The sequence below is a fragment of the Bacillus rossius genome, chromosome 11 (genome assembly GCF_032445375.1).
Source record: "Bacillus rossius redtenbacheri isolate Brsri chromosome 11, Brsri_v3, whole genome shotgun sequence".
In the NCBI taxonomy this organism is placed as follows: domain Eukaryota; kingdom Metazoa; phylum Arthropoda; class Insecta; order Phasmatodea; family Bacillidae; genus Bacillus; species Bacillus rossius.
Genome location: NC_086338.1, coordinates 27,005,986 through 27,022,246, shown reverse-complemented (window position 1 = coordinate 27,022,246; position 16,261 = coordinate 27,005,986). Strand labels below are relative to the sequence as shown.

The window sequence follows — 16,261 nt, the reverse complement described above, 5'->3', positions numbered from 1 at the left end:
TAACAGTAAACCAATGAAAGAAGCAGCACTAAGGTATAATTATTTGAATTTTAGCATAACACGAAATGAACCCGCGAATTTTCCGGGTCTCTACTTATAAGTAGAGACATGCAAAATTCACGTATTCATTTCGCGATAGGCTAGCATCGAAACAACTGCACCTTCGTACCGCTTCGGCGATTGGCCCAAATTTTATCCGGGGAACTGTGAGCCAATGGGAAACACTAAACCAAGAAAGTGCCGAATTACGGACAGCCTAGTTGAGACGTCTCACGCGTCAGTAGCCAATGAACAGGTGTCATTTCCGCGAGTATTTAAAGGACTGTGGAGTCTATCCTAGAGGTCAATGAATCCGCGAATTTTGCAGGTCTCTACTAATAAGTAACCCAGTATCATCCTTCTCACTGACATCCACACATGAACAAGAGGCAGTGGGCGGGCCCTTGGTTCGATGCCCGGCTCTGGCACTCGGACCACGAAGCTGTGATGACAGTGCAGTTAACGGCACACTGTGTCGCGGTGTTGTCTGACAAAGCAAACAGTCTGGGCAGCCCTTGAATACCCCGAGACGGTTATAAACACGAAGAAGAATAAGTGGTTATCCACTGAAAAGAAACCCGCCTAAGGACGTCGCTTTGTTATTTATGCGTAGAGGAATGTATTTTTAGCTAAAATAAAAATAAAATTGAGATTAGTTGAGAGTTGAAACACTGCAGCATCGTCTGTGTTTCGTCAGCGGTTGAGTTTTCTTTCGATTCCAAGTCTATTGCCGGCACACCAAATCACAATAATTCAGCGTGTAAGGAAAACTACAAGAAAGATATTGTTACTTCGTACAATACATGGCTATAGTTATTTTTGCAAATATGATATACGTTTTTCGAGATATTGAGTATTTATTACGAAAATTGGCGCATAATTTTATACTTTTATTGATGTTTCATTCAAGCATAATTTTTTTAAACCATGAAAAACTGTTTTTTTTTTCCCTTTTGTAGTTTCATGCTTATGATTTGCGGAGTTAATACTGGAAAGCTATTCAGGGAACGGTTTACAAATAGCTTTAACTATTAGAGGTAGATACTGGGACAACATAAAACATTAATGTCGAGGTAAGAATCCGAACCCAGTATTTCTGCGGACACCATTTTGTAGTGATATAGTTGTTTTCATGTAAATGTAGAAATTTACAAGTACCTGTAATTTTTACATGAATATTTCGGTTCCATTTACAAAAAAAAATAGTGTGGTATCAGCCAATCCTCCTTTTTTTTCCCCCGAGATTGCTATTTTATTTTGATTTTGCAAATACATGCAAGAAACCATCATTTCAAAATCATACTTAGCTTAACAAAAATGTTTTAGTACGAAATTATTTTCTTTAGGAGTTGTTTTGGCACCTTAAATATTCACATATGTGTATTAACTACAAAGGTGTCATCTATAACATCCTTAACGGACCCCTATGCCAGGCCTATAAGCTCCAACCAGACAACACAGAGCTATAAACTTTTCTTAAGAAATATTTGGAAAATGACTGTTAAGATGTAAAGTAGTATGCATACTCAACTGTTTTATGTGTAGGCCTATATAATTCTGTCATTTTTAGGGTATAGTTTACTTATACCTCCTGAATAAATATGCAACGAAACAAAACATTCAATGCTTGAATATGAATGTATTTGTAACAGTAATTGCTCTAAAGCCAAAAACCTTGTGACCCAATATAGTGGACTGGTCTGGGTCTTACGTTAAGAAAATAATTGAGAGAGTTGATTGTCTTGCAATAGTTTTTGTTGACGTTATACTGTTGGTATACCTTTAAGGGTATCAGAGGTGGAGGCGTTGATTCCTGGAACACGGAGGTATAAAGTCATGGAGCGGGTACGTGCAATCATTGCCATGTTAATAATTGAAGTCAAAATGTGAAAGACTCTAAATTCTTTCCTATTTGGATAGAAATCATTCTTTTTTTCAACAATAACGAAGTTTAACGCAAATTCCTTGCCATTTTTTGTGTTATTTACATCGCGTTTAATGATTCTCACTTCAAATGCCATTATTCAGGGTTGTTTAATATAGAGGCCCGGGCTCCAAGGAGCCCCATCTGTGTTTCAATTTTTTTAATGCTTGGGTTGTACGTAATAAGGCAAACATTACAAGTCCATTGCCAATATAATTCACAGGAAATCTTACAAGCAATGCGATACTCACATATCACGTTTACAGTTATACCCACTGTTTTTTTGTTACTCTCTTCAGAATTTTATTTTTTTTATTTTTAACTTTGGGGGTTTGAAAAGTTGTTCATTAAATAATAGGCAGAGGAACCGACAGTTTTATTTTCCCCGGACCCTTAAGTTTTTCTCGAAGGCCCTGGCATTGTTAAGATACTACCATAACGAGATCCTTCCGAGCTGTAACACAAACTTGTAGCATTAGCTAACCAGAGTGACGCATTGTTAGGAACACCTGCTCCTGACACCTCCAGGGTCGAAGTCCAGGGAAAAGGGGGGGGGGGGGAGTTTCCCTCTCTTACAAGGTTTAAAAGAGAGCGAAATAAAACAACCAACGATAGAATAAGAAAATTGTAGCAACCTAGCTACATAAGTTTACAGAGATACTATTTTGGAAAGATTAATTATTGTAATCCTGCGATAATATGTTTCCTCCCCATCAGCCTGCGGACCGACTTGCCTGGAGCACAAAAGCGTCTGGAATTGTGTTCTTCAAGTAGTCTACATCAAATCCAGGTTCTCACAAGTGTTACTGCAAGTACGTAATATGTCTTTCATAAAAAAAAACTTGACGCGTGTGTTTCATGTGTATCATAAAATTACGTATTCTTTAGGTGTTTTAACGAATTCGTCGAACAATTCACTAGTGAACCTAGTATTAAAAATATTTAAATAAATTACATTCATTTGTTTTTTCAATCTCATTCCGTTCAGTTCAAACGTCTTTATTTATGCATTTGTTGTATTTTTATGTGTGAACTGTGGAGTTTTAAAAGTCCACTACTCCCTGAGATTTTAATGTGAGATATTATTGACGTTTAAATAATAATTAAAAAGAAAACTTTCTGATGAAACAGTTGTAAAATGGCCATTCTGGACCCGTGTACTTGAGAAACCCCCCTGCCCAGGGCTCTGCTGAGGTGACGTGTGGTGACGTGCGGTGACGCTCTGCTTGCAGTGTACAGCGAGCAGCAGCATGCGGACCGCGACAGCCTGAACGAGCCGGACCGCGCGCCGTCCCTGGCGCCGCCCGACGCCTGCAAGACGCCGTCGTACCGCGGCAAGCTGGGGGCGGGCCGCACCCTGCTGGGCATCCTGTCCACCGCCCGCAGCTCCGCCTCCGACATGCTCGAGTACCGGGAGCCCTTGTGAGTGCTCGACACCGGGTGCGACCGGCCTGGTCCGTGCTAACACTGGGTGCGACCGGCCTGGTCCGTGCTAACACTGGGTGCGACCGGCCTGGTCCGTGCTAACACCGGGTGCGACCGGCCTGGTCCGTGCTAACACTGGGTGCGACCGGCCTGGTCCGTGCTCAACACTGGGTGCGACCGGCCTGGTCCGTGCTCAACACTGGGTGCGACCGGCCTGGTCCGTGCTAACACCGGGTGCGACCGGCCTGGTCCGTGCTAACACTGGGTGCGACCGGCCTGGTCCGTGCTCAACACTGGGTGCGACCGGCCTGGTCCGTGCTCAACACTGGGTGCGACCGGCCTGGTCCGTGCTAACACCGGGTGCGACCGGCCTGGTCCGTGCTAACACCGGGTGCGACCGGCCTGGTCCGTGCTAACACTGGGTGCGACCGGCCTGGTCCGTGCTCAACACTGGGTGCGACCGGCCTGGTCCGTGCTCGACACCGGGTGCGACCGGCCTGGTCCGTGCTAACACCGGGTGCGACCGGCCTGGTCCGTGCTAACACTGGGTGCGACCGGCCTGGTCCGTGCTCAACACTGGGTGCGACCGGCCTGGTCCGTGCTAACACCGGGTGCGACCGGCCTGGTCCGTGCTAACACTGGGTGCGACCGGCCTGGTCCGTGCTAACACCGGGTGCGACCGGCCTGGTCCGTGCTAAACAATGGGTACGACCAGCCTTGTTCGTGCTGAAAACTGGGTGCGACCGGCCTGGTCCGTGCTCAACACTGGGTGCGACCGGCCTGGTCCGTGCTAACACCGGGTGCGACCGGCCTGGTCCGTGCTAACACTGGGTGCGACCGGCCTGGTCCGTGCTAACACCGGGTGCGACCGGCCTGGTCCGTGCTAACACTGGGTGCGACCGGCCTGGTCCGTGCTCAACACCGGGTGCGACCGGCCTGGTCCGTGCTAAACAATGGGTACGACCAGCCTTGTTCGTGCTGAAAACTGGGTGCGACCGGCCTGGTCCGTGCTCAACACTGGGTGCGACCGGCCTGGTCCGTGCTGAACACTGGGTGCGACCGGCCTGGTTTGTGCTAACACTGGGTGCGAACCCACAGGTTCATTCTTTACGCCGAATGTAACCGGCCTGTATCGAGCAAAACACGGGGTGCGACCAGCCCTATAGATGCTTTATACAGAGTGTGACAGGCCTTATCAGGCAAAACACGGTGGCGATCTGCCTGGTGCACACTTTACAAAAGGTGTAACCGGTCTGGTGCATGCATTACATTGGGTGCGACTGGCCTGGTGCATACTTTATACAGCGTGTGACCGACCTGTTTCGAGCATCACACAGGGTGCAACCGGCCTGGTACTTTATGCACAGTGCGACAGGCCTGGTTCACGCATTTCATGGGTTATGACTGGCCTGGTACATTCTTCATACAGGTTGTGATCGGTCTGTTTCATGCATCGCATGCTACAAAACTGCTTTATTCGCCACAATTTTTTTAAAACCATTTACATGTGACTGCAAATTTATGTCGCTTCTTGCGATTTTAACGGTTAATTTGGCCACTATGGTTTTTCCCTAAATGAATACTTTAGAAGATAAGAGCACATAAACCTTTTGGTGGTGCTTGGAATGTGTTTGAGTTATATAAAGGTACAATAATAGTCCAATATAAATAACGATGGTTTTATAGAGAACAACTATGTGTGACAGTATATAGTATATATCAACTTAAGGATTTAACACCCCATAGTAAAAACCATTTATATTCTGTGCCCAAGTAAGGAGCTCGAATTTGCACGTTTAGAGTGTTTAGTGCCCTTGGTGTTTTATAGAAGTATAAGCTTTTCTTATTTGTAACATCTCAGATCTCGGTATACAGCATTTGGTGGGAGTATTGTCGTGAATGCGACGAAAATGTGTAACAGGAAGTAGGCAGAAGCGCAGGCACGTCCTACATTTGGCGCTTGTGCTAGAGCGTGTCAGCGAGCGCAATCATTTCCCTGGCGTTTGAAGAGAGAGAGAGAGAGAAAGAAGAGACGGTCGTTTGCCGTTTGTACGGCTAACGTAGTCTTGAACAGTGCGACGCAACGCCACGTGGCTTTTCTAATACGTTATAAATGGTAATTTCTAATAGATAACTTAAATACAATAATTGTATACGTGTTGTGTTAATACATTGTTTGTGATACGATATGTTAGATGTTACACATCACTGGCGAGTATACTGAAAGACTAGCTGATCTTTTTTTTCTTTTTTTTTTTTTTTTTTCAAAATTCTAGTAACTCATTCACGGACTGTGTTGATTCCAAACATGTATTTATCACCAAAACTCAAAATTGAATTTTATTGAGTTAATTGAAATTGAAATTAAAAACGTTCGTACATGTTATTGCCTAACTTAATCTACTTTAAAAAAAAATTGTATGTTGTTTCTGAGAATCCAGCTTGTGACATATTTATATATTCACATCAATAACATTTTGCAGCGCGCAGTAGCCGGTTGTGCTGTGTTTCGTTCATGCATAAGCACGCGAGGTACTAGGTGTGCCTGAGTAGGACTGCTCTTTATGACTGCGCGCCGCATGTGCAGCTGCTGGATTGTGGACTCTAAAGCCGGGTCAACAACTTAAAAGAAACACAAGCGAGTGCCTAGAAGGCCCAGTGCACGACCCGGGTGAAGTCGGAATCTTACCGTTTATTTCAGCCGATGAAATGTTGCTGGTGTATCCGACATCTGTTTGCAGTGCCAGTAAATAACTGTACTCACTACCAAATAATCATCCCACGACGTACGACCAGCAATTTGTTAACACGTTTTTTTTTTCAATATGTAAATTAATTTGGGTTCTGTAAAAAATTCCATCATCGCAAATATTTTTTTATTCACATTAATTGCTAGTTACTTTTTTTCAAGTAATAGAATAATTATTTTTTTTAAAGCAGGAATTAGGTACACACTCCTCCTACGCATTGTAATATCTCTAAAATTCCTTGCCAGAATATTATTTATGATTATAAAAAAATTTCTAGTCCCACCAAAATTGCATACTACATTTCTCTCGTTGGCTGTTGCGCCATATATATTCATTTCCCTCCTATGCTCACGATATCTCTCCCACGAACACGACCATCCTATGTGCTGTCGTGATCATTAGGTTTCAAAACATGGCGGTCGAATCTTGTAAACATCACCAACGTTTACTTTTTTTTTTATTATTATGCTCTCGGCTTACACAGCCCACGTGGTATAGCGGCAGCACGACATACGTGCGCGGCGTTTTGCCTACATTCAGGCGTTTTCTCCGCCCTCCATCGTGGAAGTGATGTTAATAGAATGTACATTAGTATGTATAGTAATAACTATCAGTCAAAAATTAGCTCATAATTATCCTCATAGCCATATATATATTTATATAGGATGTTGGTATGTAGAAATCTGCCGAATAATTAGTTATAATCTTGCAATATGGCAAGCAAATCCTTTCAATTGTTATAACCATTACATATTTACTTAAATAGTTCCGCTTATAACACAAATGGTTGTCTCAGTAAAATAATTTGAGTTTGTATTTAGTTCCACCGAAAATACATGTTCGTCTCAGTGCTATGTTCAGTCGTCGGTAAAAATGGGTTTTCATATTAGATTTATTTCAGGTAACATGGCCATCTCCAAAATACATTTGTTCGGCACTATTAAAAAAATAACCGTTTCGTTGACTCAAAGATTCGTTCCTCTCAGGTGTGAAGTGATATCACAGACAGTGCAAAGCGTATTGAAACGAGCTCTAAACGAACGCTGTATGAATTGTACCTGTCAAAAAATAAAAATAAGACTCACAACTGGCATGGAGTTAAGTTGTAATGGAAGTTGGTGTGTGCAACCTTTGCCGTATTTAATGCTATGTTACAAAATGAGAAAGACCCCCTGATCTTATAACGTATTTTTTTTGGTTGTAATTATGTTTAACAACTACTCGTTTATGACTTAACTAGCTGAATTACTTGGAGTTGCCTGCGCTAAACACATCGTAATATAAGGAACATCACGACCGAGTTTTCAAGTCTGTAAGACACACACTTTAAAATTAGGAAAATTTGAATTTCAAGTCCTGTTGATTGCACAATCTCGGTGCCTAAAAAATGTATTCATATCGTTATTTATAAAAGTTTATCCACTCAAAAAGGATATCATTTTTAAAATAGTTTAACGTAATTATGAGATAATGACCTGGAACGGTACGAATACCCTTAAATGAAATTATTTGAATGTTAAAGTGTTATGTGTTAGTAGCCTGAACACACAGCACGAGCAGCCCGCAGTTCGACAAGGAGCCACCTTCCTCGGGTCGCGAGCCTTCAAGGTTACAGTCCAAGATGGCGGCCGGGGGTCGGGTGGGGCGGGCACTAGGGAGATGTAATTGAAACCGACTTAATGACATGTCAAAGCACAGTCATTAACTCTTCAGAGCAAGAACGAAATTATACTCGCCAAGTCGGAAACGGTGGGTAACAATGGTACCTGTAAAGACCGCAACAATGGAACAGATTTGCAAGTACTAGTTATAACATGAAACTTCCTGCATATTAGTGTTTTTCATTTTTTTTTTTACATTATAAGGTTAGTGAATTTAGCTTAAACTTTTTAAAATTCTTTTTTAGTTAAGGTCCATACTCACCCACTGTCTTTACTAGGAAATTATACAGTTTAAACAATCAGTCAGAAACCCAATCACAGCATTTATAGGGCGTATTATTACAGCCGGATGTTTTAAGTTTTTTTCCAATCAAATATCGTTGAAAAATCCGGGGTTCGTCAGAAGTTTTATTTCTTAAGTTGAATTATTAACCATTTAGGATATATCGATATTTTTCCAAAGTTTTGTTTCGGAAATTATTTTTTTACGCATATTAATTGTTCTAATTTGAATTTGCAGAACCAAGTGGATTCGTAAAAGTAAAATCGAAAGGTGGATTAATAATATTTTTTTTTTTTTGCAAATTTAAAAAACGTTTATGAATAATAATTCTACTCCATGTTAATATATTTATTGTTATTATCTATGCATGGTATATTGTTACAGATAGTTAAATGTTTGTTTCAACTAACTGTGGGACAACACTTTCTTCAAATTTAACAGTGATTACGACTTAGGACATTTAGTTATTGTACTGTTATGTTTTTTTTTTTTAAATTTAATGGCGTTTGGTTGTAATACTACATAGGAAAAGAGTGCATCCCACGAGAAGATTAATTTACCAACCACAAAATAGGGGAAATGGTCTGTTTCGAGCTATATGGTTAACATAATGATGAAATGGGTTTAACCCGCCATGTTTGGGACGTCCAAGTCCCACTCTCGTAGAAAGAGATTCCCAAGGTGAAAGGGCTCCGCCCGTTTGCCAAATAAAGTTTACAGGTTCACCCTGTACTAATTGGGAAGCATAAGATGTACATCAAGTTCTGTCCCTGCCCGAACACGCCCGAATATTCACCTTCGGCCAACCTCGGGTTTATTTATATATATTTATATTTCTCTGTTTATTTTAATGTAGATATACTAACCTAACTAACCGTCCATACTGTTTTAAAGTGTTTTAATGTAGCTAACCTAACCGACCACTTCTAATATTTGAATTAATTTTTCCTGCGCAAAAATAAAACAAATCCCGAGGTTGGCCGAAGGTGAATATTCAGGCGTGTTCGGGCAGGGACAGAACTTGATGTACATCTTAGGCTTCTCGTACTAATTACACTCAGGAGTCGCCATTTTGCGCAGGTGGCGCTGAAAGCGGGAAAACAACAAAGCAGTACTCGGGCATGCGCTTGTCTGTAACTGTTTTGAGTTACTCTTTAATTGTGACCTTGAACCGACACGCCACAAAGTTTACAGTTGGTACTTAAAAGTTTTATAACTGGGTCATTGTTTTATGGACATAGGTTCTGTATATTAAAAAAAAGCATGAAGCACCACACACTGATGCGAAGGAGATGGTGTGGGACAGTTGGTGTGAGGTCCATACGCACGGGCAGACACGAGTCTCAGACCGCCCTGCCTGCTGGAAATACTACCTCCCATAAATACTTAGCGCTTTAGTACGTATGCACACCGATCTAGTACGATAAAAAAAACAACTAAAATGCTGAAGGAGAGCTAATGTCTCCTATTTCAACAACGTATGTAAAAGCTGTTACTTGTATATATATATATATAACTATTTTGGTGCAATAGACAAAACTTAAGAAAATAAATAAATGTTCTAAAAAATCAATATGCCTTTTGTACAATAACTAATTAACTTATTAAGCTACGTTTCTTCGTAAACATTAAATATTTGATATTACGAGTAAATCATTCCTAGTAAATAAATAAACGTCTCAAGTGTAAGAATTGTAACTCTGGCATTTTTTATGTTTGAGTCCTAAAAATTATAGACGTTTACAACACCTTAGTATAGTATTGCCTTTTTCATTATAATATTTGTTTTTAGTTCAGTGTCTTTGCAGTTTTGAGTTCATTGATGGAAGCGTAGCAACATAGCAAAATGTGTAAGTAGTGTAAAACAATACAAAGCTCTCGGTATACAGCATTTGGTGGGAGTATTTCGTGAAATGGAAACGGAAGTCGCATGGAACAGAAATGTGTAACCAAGGTGCTGCCATATGCGGCAGATGGCTCAAACCAAAGTTTATAGAGCCAAAGGGAGACTGACTTCATAGTATCAACTGTTTGATAAATGTTAGCAAAATGTGAAGTATTTATTAAAATTCCGTGTTGAAAAGTAGGTCCAAAGCCTGGGTTTGATTTTTTTAAAATTGTTTTACGCTTTTATCGGAGCTGTTTCATTATTTACTGTAGTATAAACTTTTTCACTGCAAATAGAATGTTCGATAGTATTCGTAGCTGCTCCGACAATGATTTCTAACAGCGGGTGCGGAAACTACGTGTAATTCACGTCAAGAAATGTAGTTGAAAACATAATTTGTGTTATTTATCACGTTTGACATTATTTTAAAGAATTCTTTGATAATTTCCGTGTTCGAGTTACGTATTTTAAGTGTATTTGCAACACGAGAACACATGGTTTTGCTCGTTACCGAGGTGAGAAGTTACTCATCTCTAACGAGTACTGAAATACTCGCTCACATTTCTTTTGAAGTTTTAATAATTTAGGCGCGTTATGAAAAAAAAAATTATGAGAGTGAGTTTTTACCATGCGCGTGCACCGTGCAGTGAAATATCCACAGATTGGGAAAAAATGCTACACACAAATAAAAATTAAATAAGTGTTTTTAAGTCACATACTATAGTGATTTATATTGAATGCTGGTTCGTATAATTAAAAAAAAGGTATTTATTTTGAATATTAGCGATAGAAATTGTGTTTATAAACTTTTTCAAATGTATTTTAAAGAGTATTTCTATAAATGAGGTTATGTTCATGTATTTATAATTTATTGTAACTATAAATTTTCACATTAATTTATAAATAATTTAAATTAATAAATTTGAGTAAACATTCCCCGTATTTATTGAGTTTCATTATTAATAAAAATTTATCTCGTTATTTTACTAAATTAAATAATGTAGCTTATACATGTGGTTTTTTTTATATAAATATTGAATACTGCGTATTTATTTAATTTTTTAATTTTTAAATTAATTTTGTACTATACCCTACTGCATCTATAATATCACTCCAGTTTTCTTACATTTTATTTCTCTTAATTATTTGCATGCAAAATTGATGTTAGTTTTTTTTATCACGCCAAGTAAGTATAATTTCTAACGCGCGTACAGAAGTATACGTACCCCCCTTTTTGTTTAGGTGAAGTAGGCCTACCTCTTATCTGTATGAACTGGTATTGGATATATGTGCTCGGTGGAGACCCTGGCGTCAGTGTGGGCCCCTGCCTTGAGCAGTGAGCTATGAGCGATGAGCAGTGAGCTATGAGCGATGTGAGCTATGCGTGATGAGCTATGAGCAGAGCGATGAGCGATGAGCGCTGACGACAGGACGTGCGATGTGCCCGCAGCGTCCACCTGTGGATCGTGCTGAGCTCGCTGTACGGACGGCTGCTCGTCATCCTCATGCTGGCCTTCTGCGTCACCGAGGTCATGGACAACTCCGTCAAGCTACTCAGCCTGCAGGTGAGGCGACACCACCTCCTGCCAGCTCTGAAAACCCCTCCCCTCTCGATTCTCCGGGCACGCACACGTGTCGGCGTGCGAGGAACCACGTTGTTCGAGAACTGATCAGGGTGTCGCAGTGATGTCGTTTTCCGAAAAACAGGACAAGTATTTCTGTATTTCTGTATTTCGTTTTTAAACTGTACTTTTTGGAAGAGTGAAAACGGCTGAAACGCGAGTTGTCAGAATAACCTTTAGGCATTACGCCTTCATCTTCGTTTCTCCTCCATCTAGTGTTTTGGTTACCGCTCATACATCATAGTTGCTATATGCACGACGAGAAGACTGCGCGCCAGTCCAGAGGAGACACCGCGCTAGAAGCACCAGTGAGTATTACACTATCATCCCGCCTCACTATCGCAGATGCTCCCTTCTTGTCACTTTTTTTTCTGGGGGGTGGGGGGAAGGAAAGAGGTGGATTAGTGTTAAAACACTTGGCTCGCATTACAGAGGTCCAAACGTCCTGATTTTGGACTTCAATTGTTTCCAAACATTACTCCGTGTAAATGCAGGAGTGGTCCCTTTACAGTAGGCTGATATCCGTCTACTTCCACAGTATCCTTGTTGTGCAAAGTGTATCATCGTATCAGATGATCTAGCTGTCGACTAGACGATAAGCCAAAGTAAAAAAAAAAAATTGTCACCTCGTGACCGCCTGTCGCACCCAGGATAGTACTCCAAGACACAAAAATAAGGGTTGAATCTGCTACAGCTGTACCCTAACCGCATTCCTAGTGCACGATAGGACACGGCTACTCCTCTGTTTTAGGGAACGGATTTTGTAGTTTCCTGTCCGTTGCCGATCTGTTGCCCAAATTCCGCGCATGCGCACAGCTCACATTGCGTTGATTTCATCCCGATGGCGGACCCGCTCCTGGAGCCATTAACTCGTATGTAGTCATTTTTGTAACCATCGGGGGACGTACCAAGCGTGTTGGTGTGCCAAATGAAACTTTATGATGGCGAAACTATTCTGGGATACATTTTGTACACTTTAATTGTAATAACGAAACTTTAAAAGTAATTGAGAATATTAGAAAGTCCGTTCTATTGTTGTGCGATGGTGCTGCTTTCTCTAGTATTTGTGCCATAACAATTGTAACGATGGTTGAGAAACGTTTGCTAGAGTACGTTGAAACCAGTTTCCATCCTCACGCAGGGCAGCATTTACCAAAACTGTTGCCGATTTATTTGCTTACTGGGATTCGGTATGGACACGTTCTGAAATAAGTTCTGTGAGTTAGGTTACGGTTATTTCCCAAAAAGGCAGTCCTTATTCGTTAGCTTACTAGAACGTCTTGGAAAACCACCCCTGGATTCCCTCGCGACCACAACCTCTTTCCACAGCTGTATTCCCCTCCCCTGGCTCGGCCACATCTGGCCAGTAGAGGATGTCCGCAAATACAATAGACGCACTCATGTTTCAAGATATCAGACAGAGTTACTAACTTAACCCCAGTACACTCGTCCCGATTTAGATTTTCTTTGATCTCCCGAAATAATCTTTAAAAATGCTTCGTTTATTTTGATCTGTAATGCTAAGTGTTTACGTCTACAATAATCTCGCTGTCAACGAGACGCTAAGACTCACGCCTATGCAGGGGTGAACTTGTGCCATTCAGGAGGGATGATAGTGTGACTCCCACTGGTGCTTCTAGCACGGTGTCGCCTCTAAGCGCAAGGCTCTGGACTGGCGCGCAGTCTTCTCGTCGTGCACAGGGAAACTATGGGATTTGTTGTTTAGTAACCACATAACCCTTGAGTGGTTTAAAGAATCTAAACCTACCGGGGAGTTTCATGTCTGTTAAAAATAAAATTTTAAATCGAAATGTGGAAACAGAACCACTCATTGCTCCCAGAGTATTCACTGCTATTCGTAAACAAGCAGTTTTCAAATGGCGTAGTTTTTCCTGAAGCTTTGCCCAACACGTGTGTACCTGGGTGGACCGGAGAACAAATGAAAGATAGGTAAAATAAATACGTGAAGCGGCATCTGTGTGTGTGTGACGCAGGGCGTGTTCCTGATGTACCTGTACGTGGGCAGCATCGCGGTGATCATCTGCATCTACATGTGGGTGCTGGTGGACAGCTGCGCCTCGCTGGGGGCGGACGGCGAGCTGGGGGCGCCGCCCCCGGCCGTGCTGGGCGGCCACCCCCGGGACCCGGAGCTGGGGGCTTCCGGCCTGGTGGGGGGCTTCGGCTCGCTCAAGAAGGCGCACATCTCGCGCGCACGCACCTCCGCCACCAGCTTCTACCTGCGCATCGGCGCCCTGGGTGCGTCTCTCTGCGTCACGGTGCGCCACAGTGCGTCACGGTGCGCCACAGTGCGTCACAGTGAGCCACGATGCACCACGGTGCGTCACGGTGCGCCACAGTGCGTCACGGTGCGCCACAGTGCGTCACAGTGAGCCACAGTGCGCCACAGTGAGTCACGGTGTGCCACACTGCGTCACAGTGAGTCACGGTGCGTCACGGTGCGCCACAGTGCGTCACAGTGAGTCACGGTACGCCACAGTGAGTCACGGTGCGCCACGGTGCGCCACACTGCGTCACAGTGAGCCACGGTGCGTCACGGTGCGCCACACTTCGTCACAGTGAGTCACGGTGCGTCACGGTGCATCACAGTGAGTCACGGTGCGCCACGGTGAGTCACGGTGCGCCACGGTGAGTCACGGTGCGCCACGGTGCGCCACACTTCGTCACAGTGAGTCACGGTGCGTACGGTGCGCCACAGTGCGTCACAGTGAGCCACGGTGCGCCACGGTGCGTCACGGTGCGCCACAGTGCGTCACGGTGCGCCACAGTGCGTCACAGTGTGCCACGGTGCGCCACAGTGAGTCACGGTGCGCCACACTGCGTCACAGTGAGTCACGGTGCGTCACGGTGCACCACAGTGCGTCACAGTGAGTCACGGTGCGCCACAGTGAGTCACGGTGCGCCACGTTGCGCCACACTGCGTCACAGTGAGCCACGGTGCGTCACGGTGCGCCACACTGCGTCACAGTGAGTCACGGTGCGTCACGGTGCGCCACAGTGCGTCACAGTGAGCCACGGTGCGCCACAGTGCGTCACAGTGAGCCACGGTGCGCCACAGTGAGTCACGGTGCGCCACGTTGCGCCACACTGCGTCACAGTGAGCCACGGTGCGTCACGGTGCGCCACACTGCGTCACAGTGAGTCACGGTGCGTCACGGTGCGCCACAGTGCGTCACAGTGAGCCACGGTGCGCCACAGTGCGTCACAGTGAGCCACGGTGCGCCACAGTGAGTCACGGTGCGCCACGGTGCACCACACTGCGTCACAGTGAGTCACGGTGCGCCACGGTGCGCCACACTGCGTCACAGTGAGTCACGGTGCGTCACGGTGCGCCACAGTGCGTCACAGTGAGCCACGGTGCGCCACAGTGAGTCACGGTGCGTCACAGCGCGCCACAGTGCGTCACAGTGAGCCACGGTGCGTCACGGTGCGCCACACTGCGTCACAGTGAGTCACGGTGCGTCACGGTGCGCCACACTGCGTCACAGTGAGTCACGGTGCGCCACAGTGCACCACACTGCGTCACAGTGAGTCACGGTGCGCCACGGTGCGCCACACTGCGTCACAGTGAGTCACGGTGCGTCACGGTGCGCCACAGTGAGCCACGGTGCGCCACAGTGAGTCACGGTGCGCCACGTTGCGCCACACTGCGTCACAGTGAGCCACGGTGCGTCACGGTGCGCCACACTGCGTCACAGTGAGTCACGGTGCGTCACGGTGCGCCACAGTGCGTCACAGTGAGCCACGGTGCGCCACAGTGCGTCACAGTGAGCCACGGTGCGCCACAGTGAGTCACGGTGCGCCACGGTGCACCACACTGCGTCACAGTGAGTCACGGTGCGCCACGGTGCGCCACACTGCGTCACAGTGAGTCACGGTGCGTCACGGTGCGCCACAGTGCGTCACAGTGAGCCACGGTGCGCCACAGTGAGTCACGGTGCGTCACGGTGCGCCACAGTGCGTCACAGTGAGCCACGGTGCGCCACAGTGCGTCACAGTGAGCCACGGTGCGCCACACTGCGTCACGGTGCGTCACAGTGCGTCAATTCAACCGCACTTTCACACAACATTCTCATTGGAAACCAGTTTGCCAATAAATACGTATTTTGGAATCTAAACCTTGTACAACACACGACCGTGGTTATATTTGCATACACGAAATCAGTTTTTAGAGCTAATACTGAGGATTTCTTAGGAAAATGGGCACTTATTATTACTTTATTTTTTTAAGTTATGCTTATTAATATGCGCATGGGAACGGTTTGCAAATAACTTTAACTATCTGGGACAGCACGATGCGTAAATGCTTTTGTTTTCATGTAAATTCACACATTTACAAATATATCTTTTAAATTTACAAAAAAATGTATATATTACAGTGTGTACACGCACACTGCGGGAAGCCGCATTTGTCCAGCTGGTGAGCCACGTCAGTTAGCGTGACTCCTGGAACTTTGGCTCGAGAGTAGTGTGGTGCATTGTGCACAAGAGTTGGTGATCACTCTGATCACTCTGCGCCGAATCCGGGTACTTCACATTCGGCGGGATTTTCTGTAACGAGTTAAATTGCCACACATTGTTATAATTCCACTCTTCAATACCTTCCGAACACTTGCTCACAGGGGAAGCCTACAACTCACGTAGTTTCGGT

General features: G+C 44.4%; 1 protein-coding gene across 3 annotated transcripts in view; it reads left to right on the top strand.

The window, feature by feature from the left end:
- Positions 1-16,261, top strand: part of LOC134536722 (proton channel OtopLc-like) — a 380,858-nt gene that overhangs the window by 328,908 nt on the left and 35,689 nt on the right. For all 3 annotated transcript variants that reach the window (XM_063376602.1, XM_063376601.1, XM_063376600.1), the window contains 3 exons: positions 3,196-3,385; positions 11,421-11,535; positions 13,587-13,848. In XM_063376602.1, coding sequence (XP_063232672.1) covers positions 3,196-3,385; positions 11,421-11,535; positions 13,587-13,848 — 567 coding nt within the window. The remainder of the gene's footprint in view (positions 1-3,195; positions 3,386-11,420; positions 11,536-13,586; positions 13,849-16,261) is intronic.